The sequence below is a fragment of the Rissa tridactyla genome, chromosome 3 (genome assembly GCF_028500815.1).
Source record: "Rissa tridactyla isolate bRisTri1 chromosome 3, bRisTri1.patW.cur.20221130, whole genome shotgun sequence".
In the NCBI taxonomy this organism is placed as follows: Eukaryota; Metazoa; Chordata; class Aves; order Charadriiformes; family Laridae; genus Rissa; species Rissa tridactyla.
Genome location: NC_071468.1, coordinates 68,087,790 through 68,100,806, shown reverse-complemented (window position 1 = coordinate 68,100,806; position 13,017 = coordinate 68,087,790). Strand labels below are relative to the sequence as shown.

General features: G+C 47.0%; 1 protein-coding gene across 6 annotated transcripts in view; it reads right to left on the bottom strand.

Moving 5' to 3' along the window:
* Window positions 1–6,097, bottom strand: part of SOGA3 (SOGA family member 3) — a 43,741-nt gene extending 37,644 nt beyond the window's left edge. For all 6 annotated transcript variants that reach the window (XM_054197142.1, XM_054197144.1, XM_054197145.1 and 3 more), the window contains exons 1-3: window positions 5,141–6,097; window positions 4,590–4,814; window positions 1,024–1,182 (exon numbers count right to left, since the gene is read on the bottom strand). In XM_054197142.1, coding sequence (XP_054053117.1) covers window positions 1,024–1,182; window positions 4,590–4,814; window positions 5,141–6,097 — 1,341 coding nt within the window. The remainder of the gene's footprint in view (window positions 1–1,023; window positions 1,183–4,589; window positions 4,815–5,140) is intronic.
* Between the last annotated feature and the right edge of the window lie 6,920 nt (window positions 6,098–13,017).

Sequence of the window (13,017 nt, the reverse complement as noted above, 5' to 3'; positions counted from 1 at the left end):
TCTGGAAAAGCAGCAGAAGGCAAAGAAAAAACACCTGTTTATCCTCTACTAACATGTTTGAAATTCAGTTCCTGTAAAGAAAAAAATATGAATATTTTTAATACTACATCACTTAAAGTAAGCAATCACATTCCTAAAAATACTGTAACTTATCACACAACTGAAAATTTCCTGCCTTTCTTAACAACTGAAATACATCTCTTCTGCTTCATAGAAGATCAAAGTAGACATTGGCATTCCTGCTAGGTAGTATTACTGAAAGTTAAAATCGGTGGCATTCATTGAATTTTAAACACCGAACTGAAGAGCTATTTCTAAAATCTGTTCTGAGAAGCCATTCTTAGTCAACAGTTTCTCTTTTTACTGCATGCTTTGTTACCTCTGTCGGACAGGCTATTACCACTGTAATACAATTTTCTGCTTACTTAATGGCACAGTATCTTGCAACTATATAATGGCGAAAGGAGTAATTTTGAAGATGGATTAGGTATAATGTAAAATTATGCTTAGACTGAAAGGCCAGGTAGAGTCTCTCACTTCCCAATACTACAAAGAGCGTGACTGAACAATGTGGGGAGGTAACTAGATGCCCAGTCTCGGTGTGCCTGCTAGTCCCTAGTAGTAGTTACCAAGGACAAAAAAATGGTCTTTGTAAAAACACATGGGGAACGTCATCTGCAAAGTTAGATACCTCTGACTCCCTTCACCACCCTTCCTGCATGTATCTTAACATAAGCACAATTTTCTCAAAGCCTCTGAACTCTGTTACCATCAGTTCCACCTTTCCCTACTTTTATAGGAAAAGCAAAGCCACAGTTTGGATTCTGTTTTGCCTAGGAAAGACTGAATATTTTAGTTTGTTCGCAGCTTCCAAACTGTACTTCATCACTCTATGCAACTTTCAACTTTTGCCAGACATAGTTTTTGCCGCCAAAACAAGTTGTAGGAAGAAAACCAGTTAGTTCAGCAATAAGCATTTGAGAACTTCAAATACTTTGTGTAGAAGTAAATAACAACACTAACCTCTTTCATTTTTTCCAGTTCATTCTGTAGTGCTTGTTTGGCAATTTCAACTTCTATAAGCTGCTGTCTTAATTTTTCGTTTTCGTCTTCTGTTACAGTACGTTTTTCTTCCACGTTTTCTAACTCATGGTGAAGTCTCACTGATACATCTTTTGCAACCTAAATGAAATGATATTTCAAAAGAAAGACTTTTCTTTAAAAAAAAGAATTATTGCTGCAGCCCTTAGTGCTTAAGCAACCATTTACAGGTTAATTCTGGATATTTTGATAGAAGCGGTATGAAAGAAAATGTAGACAAGCACATCCACAGATAGAGTTCTAAATAATTCAAAATTCAAGTCAATTCCTTCAAAAAAATGGTATAGTCTTCCTACGGACTTCACTGGAAACTGCATTAGACACTAAACCCCAACTCCTTCTTAGGCTCTGTTATGTCAACAGTGAAACAGGACTGTCATTATTCCTGGAGACAGTGCAGCATCTATTTTCCCTCAACCACTGCTAGCTTATGTTTTTCAATGCACTAAGGCATGTGCCCTTTAAATATTTCACATGCAGAAGCATCTAAAAGCAGGGCTCACCTTCCCAAGTCTACTGTACCTGTGCCTGGTATAGGACCACAAAAGGACACAGCTTTATTTCAACCCCACTAGTTTCTCTGTCCTTCATGGGCAGTTAACCTAAATATCTGGCATTTACTACTATTGGATAATTTAAAGAGTAAAATATGAACAAACGACATTTTTACTGACCTTGTGTTCATCCAAATGATGTCCAATACTTTAAATGAAAATGAACACTAAGGTTTTTGCCTTTTTTTTTAATGCATTTTCCCAGGAATGGAGTTAAAAGGCACACGTCAAGACCTAATTCCTCTTCTTCATATAAAGCAATGAGAATTTTGCCATTCAAGCCACTTGCATTGTGTTTTGTGAAACCACCAGAAACTATAATCATGCACCAAAAATATTTAAATATACACTAATCACTGTTATGATGGGGATTTAGGCACATAGTTTGAAAAGCCTAATTTCCTACTTTTTTTACAACATCGGAAAGTATAATTAATCCTTCTTAGCATTAGCTAGGGGAGCTCAGAGAGCTATCCTTTATGGCTTTCACTGGAACAATCTTTATGTTTCTATGTCAAAGAGAGTTCTCTTTGACATACCAAAACTCTAAAGAAAATAATAATAATTGTAAGCAAGCAGTCTTGAAGAATCCGATCTATCAGAAAACAGCAGCAGCTAGTGACTCAGCCTCCCCTGACAAGAAACCCAGTGTGTGTGAATTACAGATACAACACTGCAGTGTAGCACAAGATCGTTCAATAACCTCCCCCACTGCACGCACACTCAAGACACATAATGCCCAACAGAGAGTGGAGGGGAATTTCAATTATAACCATACCCCAAAAAGACCGCAGGATGAGCTGAGAATCACACCACAGGGTGAAATCTTGATGTCTTTTCCTACGCTCAGTATTAAACTGTTCATCTGGTTGTCCAACCAAAGTAAATGGAAAATCATAGGGGACATTTTTAGCAGCATCCTATCGGATTCTCTCTTCGGTCCATAGATACAGTTAAATACAACAAAATAACAAAATCATTACTGGTAGTGATTTTTTGACATAAGATTTGGTGGAGTGGCAATTAATGCAGGGAAATCCTACAGAGCATTCTAGATCATATGGGAAATGCGACTCACTTAGGCAAGATGCATTGTAATACACCTCAATGCAAGACTGTGTCTCTGAAGGATTAAGTCCCCTAATATGTTACCCATGCAAAACGGACAACATCATTTTGGATAGAAATTCTTCAGAAGAGGACTTGGGAACACTACAGAGAACTGCACATGAGTTACAATTACGGTTAGCCAGCACCAGGAATTCAATTAGGCAGAAATTTGGCATTAGATGTTCATCCCTACTCCAAAGCGGAACACATTCATGATCTGTGGGAACGCTTTGCAAAAACACTATTCCTTTCCAAACAGTCAGTAGTAGGGTTATTGTGGGAGAAATCCTAATTAGAGCAAGCCCTTTGTCCAGCTCAACCTAAGGCCTTAGCTGCTATGTCCTATATTGCAGGCGAGCCTCTCCCAGGCCCTGTGCATGTGTTACCTGCTAATACAAAGTATCATTGAGCCAACAAAGACATCAACTCGATAAACTGGAATCACAATACTCACTTGGGACATGAAGGCTCACGTTCACATTCTGCCTGCAGAGGTGTGTATGTCAACTATTCACCTGAGCATCATTCTGAGTGTGCAAAATGTCTCTTGCTTTGATCAGCAATTCCATCTGACCCCTGACAAAGGGGTCATTTTGCTTCTGACCAGGAAGACACTATTTTGTCAGGGGCCACGTGAACAGTTGTACTTACAGAACTGTCATGGCCGCAACGGCAAATGTGTTTTTTGAATATGCACAGGCAAGGAATATCAAATAGAAATACAGAGAAGGATATCGGCGTTTTAAATCGGCATTAGCAAGAAAATTACTGAAACGTGTCTTGGACTGGTGTCTACATTTTAATAAGAATGATGTCAAGCTGGAAAATTTTCAGAAAAGATAATCCAAGTCTGCAAACCAGGTTTGGGAATAACAGACTCTCAATCCATTATACTTATCAGACAGAAGTATAAGAATCACCTTGTTCCCGATCATGTATTAAATTAGCATTTTCAACTGCAGTCCACTGAATCCAACAAACCATAGGTCACTAGTCCTATACAGAGGACAAATGTTGCTATACAGATGTCTGTATTTCCATGAGAAATGAAGGGACACCTGCCAACTGAAACAAGTTTAGGAGTCTTGATTAAGTAGGAGCCTTAACAAAGTCTAGTGGATGGAAGCAGAAATTAAACAACTTCCAACTAGTGCAAGAAAGGGTTTGGGTTTTTTTCGGTAATTGGACAAATCTGTAATGGAGATTATGAATATTTTACCAACAACAATCTTTAAACACAGACTTGTTTTCCTCAACAATGGGCTGTGGTTCATTCAGATGGTATGGATTAAATACAGTTGATTACACATTGAAATTTGATGTGTCTATGGTATCAAGTGCATGTGGAAAATCCTGCTTTCACCAAAGATAACAGCAGTTTTTCCACTGACACCAACAGAGTCAGGATTTCATGTTGTGACTCTGCACGTATTTAATCTACCTGTCCTCTGAAATCTTTACTAAAGAGTACAGCAATCCCCTCAAAGTTAACGGGTTGATTCAGATGGTTTAATTTTGTGGTGGTAGGGTGTGTTTTGCATTCGTCGTAAAAGAGCCAAAACCTCTAGATCCTAATTTGTATTTGAGTCACTTCTTGCACATCAACTTTATAACAAATGCTTGGACTAAAGCTGAAAATAGCCTACCTATGTACTGCAGGGCTTCTATTACCAAGGTAAGCTTGACCATTGCTATCCTATGGGCTGCATCGGGTGCACAGTGTACAGCAGAACAGATGGAAATGCCTGAGTCATGAGGACCGAGAGCACGCTCATGTCTCCATCTGAGGCTCTCCCTCCCCTTGACACCTGCTCATGTCTGTACCTTGAGGTCCTGCTCCATGCTGCGCAAGAGCTCGCCGTCAATCTCGCCGGTCTGGGCGTAGCGGAGCCTCTTGCGCTCGGCCTTGCGCAGCCGGTACTGAAGGATACGGCAGTTCTTGTTGGCTCGCTCCAGTTCATGGCGCATTTCTTGAAGCTGACAAGCGTCCTCCTCGAAGAAACTGTCCCTCATCTCATCCATCTCTGTCCTCAGCTCATCTATCTCATTCTGGCACCGGGGTGAGAAGGGGACAGGGATGCCACAGGTGGGTCAAAAGCACAAATGTCAGCATATATAGGGGAAAGCAGCCAAAATGGAGCTCCTGCCCGCAGAGACACCAGCTAAATACAACCCAGCTCATTATATGCACCGCAACGAAGATGGGAAGTGGCCCCACAACAGGGCCATCTTAACTCTGCCTCCAGCACCAGTGCCGGGGGTGAGGGCAGCAGCGAAGCTCCTCACCGGTGCGAGGGTGGGCCCCGGTTCCCCCCAAACCCCCACCCCCGCCCCGGTCCCCCCCTCCCGCTGCCACGGCCACCCCGGCCCCTCACCTTGAGGCTCTCGTTCTCCTCCCGCAGCTTCTCCATCTCTTCCTGCATCTCCTCCTGCAGCTGCGGGCTCAGGGCGCCTTCGGGGGCGCCGGTCCTGCCGCCGCCGTCCGCCTCGCCTTGCCGCAGCCCCTCCGCCCCGGCCGCCGCCATGGCAGAGGGCGAGGAGGCGGAGGAGGCCGGAGGAGGCTCGGCCGGGGCGGCGGCCGCGGAGGCGGAGGAGGAGGAGGAGGCGGAGGAAGCGCTGCCGCTGCTGCTGTGGTTGCTGCCCTTGGTTTGCATCTGGGCGGCCGCCGCCAGCCCCTTCCTGAGGTGGAACTGGATGAGCTCACTTTGCAGGCATCCCTCCTTCCAGTACCCGCCGCCGCCGCCCGCCGCCCCCCGACCCTTCCCCGCGCCGGAGGAAGATGGAGGCGCCGGGGCCGCCTCCCCCGCGCCCTTCAGCGGAGACCGCCCCGCTTTCCCCCGCCACTGCTTGGGCGGCGGCGGCGGCTGCGGCGCCACCGCCCCCTCCCGCTCCCCCCCGCCGCCGCCGCCGCCTCCTGCAGGGGGCGCCTCCTCGGCGGCCCGCGGCGCGGCGGCCTCGGCGGCCCGCAGCGGCGGCGGCTCCTCGGCGGCGGCTCTCCCGCCGGCGGCCGGCGGCGGTTCAGCACCGGCGCCGGGTTGGACAGCTCCCGGCGGCCCGGCGCTGCGCGGCGGCCTGTCGGCGGCGCGGCCGCGGGCGGCTCGGGGGGCCTGGCCCGGCGGCGGCCGCGCCGAGGCGGCCTTGGCGGCGGCGGCGGCAGCGGCGGCGGCCGGAACGCGGGAGGCTGCGGCGGCGGCGGCGGCGGGCGGCGGGCGCGGCGGGTTGTCGCGGGCCCTGGCCGGGGAGGAGGCTCGCTGCTGCTTCCTGCCGCTGCTGCCCTCGGGATGCAGGCGAGGCTCGGCGGCGGCGGCGCCCCCTGCAGGTGGCTGGCTCATGGCGGCGGCTATCTCCGGGAGACGTCCATCACCGGCGGCGTCCTCCGCCTCCGCCGCCGCCGCCCTGAGAGCTGGGGGAGGGAGGAGAAGCGGAGAAGACGGTCGGGGTGGGGACGGGGAGGGCACCCCGGCGGCGGCGGGGAGACGGGGTCTCCGTCAAGGCCGGCGGCCAGCGTGCCCGCTCCCGGCCGCCGCCGTGCCCCGTCGGCTCCCGAGCCCTGCCCCGCGTCCCGCCGGCACCTGCGGGCAGAGCGGCGGCCGAGGAGAAGCCGGCCGAGGCTGACGCCCAGCGTCAATCCGGAGGGAATGGCTTTCGGGAGGGAGCCCACACCGCCCGGCTGAGGCCGAGACCAGTTCCCACTCGGCTTGCATCTAGGGGCGTTTGTCCCCCCTGATGCCGAACCCTTCCCCCTTCGAGCTGCCAAATCAGAGTTAAAATTCCATCCACACACAGCCTTCCCTCTCGTCGTCCTCCGTACCAAGCCCAGTACCAGTCTGGGGTGCTACTGCACCTGTCTGCCTCCTCAAAGGCCTCTTCCAGGTGTCTGTCACAGCCAAGTGGGGGAAGGCTGCTGTACAAAGGGCTGCGCACGTGGAAGCAACAACAGATTTCCCTTCAGCATTGACAGGGACTCTTCCAGGACAAGGTTAGGCCTCTGCAACTAGTGAATCGAGGCCCATAAAGGAAAGGGGGCCTTCAATCAGCTTCTAAATCCAGATTTGTCCCAATTTGTTTTCCAGAGGCATTGTCAGGATTTAAGTCTGATTCAGGTTTGTTACTGATTATGCTGAGGTGTAATCACTCCAGCAGATTTTCAAAACAGAGGAAGCAGGGAATACACCCTCACCCAGTACAAGATATTATGTGGTACTCACCAAAGGGTGCTCGGAAGGCAATTTTCTCCCCATAGGGATAAAAATATAGTTTTCATGGTCACAACAGATTATTTAAAAGGGCTGTTAAATGCCACATCATGCTGCAAAGACACTCCTTAGTATATTCTGAAAATAATGGCTATGATCCACAAACAGTTTTCACATAGCCTTTATTCAACTGTCCTCAAAGGGAAAACGTGGGCAAAAGTAGAAATGACACCATTCCTAACATGGCCTAATGATTCCCTCCTAAAACACGGCTTAACCATTCCCTACTAGAAGAGGGAATAAAGAAAGAACCCCCCCCGACTGGGCAAAATCAATGTAGACATTATAACGTACCCTGACAATTGGTTTACTCCCTGGAACATACTAGACAATGAGACTGTGTTTGCTCTGCGTTCACTGGCAGGGGCACAGGGTTTCCTCTCAAACGCACTGTCATTATCACTCTGTTTTTAACCAATATGCTGAAAGTTCATGCTCAAAAGAACAAAATTTGGCAAAATTTTCCCAGGCATTAATGAGTAAAAAGGGAGCATGGAAGTGTAAACCTATCAGAACTTACCCTTGTATCACAACACTTTATAAAAGGTTTGCTTTACATCTCTATTAACCATCACAAACAGAATTCCCAAACTGCTGTTGTTCAGAGGTACAAAATGTCACTCTTGAAATCCAAACCTAAAGAAAATGCAGAAAGCCAGGACTCAGCTTAGATCCTCTATCTTTTACTCGTTACTTTGCCTTTTACCTATTGTAAAATTAAAATTACAAAATTAAATTAAAAATAGCAGTCGGGAACCCTACACTATACCTGGATCTTTTTGGGAAGTTTCACTGCAGCAAAGTCATCAGGCTCAGCCGCGATCTGCCGGGAACACAACCAGCACCGTGCATGCCCCCAATTCCAGGACCGGCTACCGCCTACGGTTCAGTTGCTTAATTTTATTTTTTTTTTCGCTTTTAACTGGCACAACGAAAGCCCCGTTTGAGCCCAAGTCCGAAATCTCCGTCCTCATAAAACTCCTCCGCACAGCCTCCTCCCCAGAGGCAAACCCACGTGGCGCCAGGACCTGGCGTCTCCGCAGGTTTTCCTGCCGGGAACAGCTGTCCAGGCGAAAAAAAAATCCGTAAATAGATGGCAGCAACAAAAGGGAGAAGTCCGGTGGCTCCACCCGCCGGCGTGAGGATGTCCCCTGCCCGAGGCTTCAGGCAAGGGCTTCCCCCGGCCCCGGCCACCCGCTTCCCCTCGCCGGGCGCCCGCCTCTCCATCTCTGACATCCCAAATCGCAACCGCGGCTTGAGGTTTGGGAGCGCTTCTGCCTTTTGTCCGGGTTTTAAAGGCGCGGGGAGGATTTTCGCTGGTCCCCCTTTATACCTGACGGGTTTGTTGCATCCGAATCCCGAATAACGTTCCCTTTTTGTAGGGGGGAAAAAAAAAAAAAGAAAAAAGAAAAAAGAAATGGATCTAAAGCAGGCGCATTACTCACCACCACTTTGTCTGCTGCCGGGCTGGCGAAACGCATGCACAGGGAGACGGGCACCCGCACACGAGGTACCCGGCGCTGCCAGAGCCTCTCAGGAAAATGAAGCAATATTCATGAGCTGACCTCACTGGGCCTGGGAGACGGAACGAGGGGGGAGGGAGGAAAGCAGCGAAGGGAAGAGAAAAGAAAAGATTAAACGGGAAGAACCCCGCCCAGGCCTGAAGGCTGAGTTGCGTCCCCTCATCTATCTGCACATGCTGGAATAGGATTACGGCGCCGATGGGGGAAGGAGCAGGCTGCATGCAAGGGATGCGCCCGGTTTCCCTTCCCAATGCATGCAGGCAATCGATTCTGATCAATTATTTAGTGTCCCTTTCAGGGGAGCCTGCTCGGAGCAGGCAGGGATGCCGGGCGCCTTCTGCACCAGCAGCAGCGGGACGGTGACAGGGTTTTCCTTTGTTCGCTGCCGGGAGCGCGGCGGGTCCTCCCTGCGACCCTGCGGGAAGGGTAGAGACAAAGGCAAAGCCGCTCTGCTCCGCCGAAGGTGATAATCCCCTCCGTGTTATTTATTCGCGTGAACACAGGGACTAACGGGCCGTTGAGCGCTTACTTGCGTCGTGGGCAAACCCCAGAGGCGGTCATGTTTCACCTGTTTATTTTATCATGAGGGGAATTTATCTTTGCTCTGAAACACCTTAGAGGGCTCTTAAAATTTCGCGCTTGAAGTCTTTCCCATATAGAGACAAAGAAAAGCAGAAAAAAGGGCATTGTTTCTTTTCCCTTCCCGTGCCCTCCGAGGAGGGAGTATTTCCAGCTGGTGGCCGTGCGCGGGTGTGTCATGCACCCACCTGTGTCTGCGTGTCTGCGTGAACACCCAGCAAGAGCAGGCTCGGGGGGAAGCAGTGCTTGGGTTGGGGTCCTTCTCATTCCTCCCGCAGCAGCTGGCAGGTCCGGGTGAGGTCCTGGGCTCTGCCTCAGCCCCCAAAAGTGCTTCCTTGGTGGGAGCAGGGCACAACCTGTCATGGCACTTTGCTCCATCTCGGGAGAAACAGGGGTTTGGGGATGGAAATTCCTCCCAAGGGACAATTAACTGCACATTTTGTGCCCATAGGTATACCAGCACATTCATAGATGCATACATCTATACATACATCTATATACAAAACATATACACAGAGATACACTGTACATACTCTTACATGTAAATGTGTGTGCACACACACATATGAACACACATATAAAATATATATATATGCATGGTTTTATATATTGCATGTAGATATATATACATATCTGTGAGGTCCATGTGCAGGCCTTGGGGCAGGGTAAGCTCAGGGGAGACCAGCTGCCCCCTTTCCATCTGCCCCTACCCCACAGACCTCTCTACCTCTTCTGGCATGACGAGCAGGAGCCAAAAACCTCTGAAACAGCATAGCCTGGGATGGAAAGGTACTCCCCCTACCTGCATGTCCTCCAGCCTTGAGCTGAGGGACTGCATGAGCCAGATATATATAGATTTGATGAGTTGAGGACAATCAGAAAATAGGAAATGGAACATTTATGCTGAAGAAGAAAAACACTGGGATGATGAACACTGACTTTTTATATTCATAATACTTAATGCTTTAAGTTAGGCCCTTGAAACCCATCAAAAATATTGACTGCAGTCGTACGAACTAAACAGAATAATTGGTTGAAACATGAGGAATGAAAATACAAAATATTTCTGGAGTTGGAGCTGAGAAATAAACCCAGCATATTGTTCTTTTCCTATGAAAGTGGTAGGTACATTCTGTTAGAAGAATACCTAAGCTCCTTGTCTCAGTGAATATATAGAATAACAGTGATGAAGCCATCATGATATCATAACATTTCGTCTTTACAATATTCTCCACAAGGACGAGCACATCAGTCCCTACCTTTGAGCACTGGACAGCAATGAGCAGCCTTTCTGCTCTCTCGGTGTTGTCTGGGTGGACTTTCCATAGTAAAACAAAAACGGGATGTGATGACATCTCATACCACCTACAATGAGTTTTATTGTGCTTTTGGAAAGATACGTATCCTTATTGTCTCGTAGTAGTGTCCAAATGAAAACCAGGTTATCAGATTATCTTCACACATATTGTCAGGCCATATGTCTGACAGTAGAGACCCATCTTATGGTTGAAAAATTTGCCCATCTCTCAATGTCATTTGGGATTGTTGACTTTTTTCTCAGAATTTCTATTCTGGCTAAAACTCCAGTGCTGATATAGTTATAAAAGCTGACATGGGCACAAAAATGCTTCTATTAGTTTAATTTGGGGCAGAATTGGGTCAGAATGGTGTCATCCACCCAAGCTAAAACACTCTTTTGCTAATAAAAGCTGTATTTCCATTAGGAAATTTGCTGCTAGTTCTCTGTAGGCATTTTACATGACCAACAGGTCATGATATAATAGATATAATAATTATACCTACCCTAGAATAAGTACAGTATGAAGAGGCCTATTCAGAAAAGTTAATACAGTAAAAGTTCCATTTCTGATAAGATTTTGTTGTAGGTTCTCTAAAAACCTGTGGGTGGAAATAGTACACAGGAAGGTCTTAACTTCACGTAGAAGACAAGGGGATCTCAGGTGACTACTACCATTCAGGAATGAAGTACTGACAGGATGCTGAACAGTTGTATAAATACATTGGCTCAAATGTCAACGGTAGGCAAAACAATGGAAATAAAATGTTAGAGATTATTTAGGGAGAGGCAGAGAACAAAACAGAAAACATCGTTATTGCTCCAGTGTACAGACAGATTTTGATTACCTAGAGCAGGTCTGGTCCCCCATCTCAAACCAGGCATGATGGAACAGGGTGGGGTACCGAAAGGGGCGGCCAGGGTCTGAAGTGGTTCTGCTCAAGGAGTGACTAGGTACGGTAGGAGTCTTCAGGCAGGAAATGGGGTGACTGAGGAGAAATATGACGCAGGTCCCTGTGACCTTTAGTAAGGAAGGTAAACAAGGGTAAAAGGTTCACTGTTGTTCACAGTCTCTTCTCACATAAGTAATGCAAAGATGCAAATGTGAACGAAAGAAACAAGCAGGTGATGGATTCCAAGAAAACAGAAAAAAAAACGGTCCTTGTGGTCAAGCTATTCAACTCCCTGCCAAAGTTTGTTGTGCATATAAGGATCTATGTGGGTTTAAAAAGCAATTGAATAAAGTCATGGAAGAAAAATCAGTTGGGGACAACACAGGCAAAACATGTAGCTCAAAAATCTCTCCACTGACAATTTTTTTGATATGGGAAATTGCCTGGGAGAGATATCAGTATGCGTTTTTCTGTTTCCTTCTAGCATCCACTATTGGCCACAGTCAGATACCTATGAGTAAGATAAAAGATCTTTGATCTGGCTCCATGTGAAAATTCTTATCCTGTTAGTATCACCCTCTAGTTTTTCCTCGCTCTCTTTCCCACCTTCTTTTTTTTTTCTTCATTTCTTTTTTGTTCTTCATCCTTAGATTTCTTGTCATGCAGAGCATTGGTAACCTGCTGCACCCTGATTGAGCATACCTATGACTTTTTCAGTACTTTTTTGCCTTCAATAGCTAAAAGTATTTTGTCTCGAACTAGACCCATGAATACCTTGTTTTCTAGTCCCCATTACTGCTCGCTCATGTAGAGACACATCTTTTCATTCAGCATACAATTGGATTTAGTTGTGCAAGAGATGAAAGGGCACCACACTGAAAGAGGAGGAGAGGAAAAGAAAGGAGAGGAAGAATTTCTCCTCCAAGGAAGGAGTGTTTCAGTTTAAGTCATATAGGTTTCTTTTCCTAAGCTATGATGAGAATCTCTTTACATAACACCCTAAAAGTATGACCCAAATATGACCTCCTAGCTTTCAGTGGAGAATACTTTAATAAGAGATTTCAGAAGCGGGTTGGAGAGGACGCTTTTCCAGGAGGATGCCTGTGTGGCACGCACTTGCTGTACTTCTACCACTTTGCTTACTCACCTCTTCTGCCCTCCTGGGAATATGCTGCGTTATGCTGAGGCAGAAAGAGGAGTTGCTGGAGCGTGCTGTGCTAGTTCATGGTATTGGCACTGACCCAGTTGGCCCAGGCTGCAGCTTATCTCCCTGCCCAAGGAGATGTGCTGGACACAACTAATTATACACCAGACCAGAGCCCTTTTTCTCTGTCCATGAAAAACTGAAAGTTTGAGACTTTAACTCACCAGTTTCTGATATGTTGGCTAAATGACCCTGATGTCTACTGTACCAAGCAGTAATTTGAGAATAAGCAATGATTATAACTGTTCTCTTTTCTTATTTACTTGGAAATGTAAAAGCTTTCCAGATGTACTGCATACCAGAATTGCACAGCACCAAATCACGATATTTCAAAAAAGAAGAGTTCTTTATGCTAAAGAAAAAGGAAAGCTAAGAAACAAATAACGTTTTAAGTTCACACAACTCATCAAATAGAAATATGCTAAGAGCACCAACTAGTTTGTTAAAACAGGCATATTTTGGCATATGTGTTGGACCAGATCATTATAGGAAATCATGGT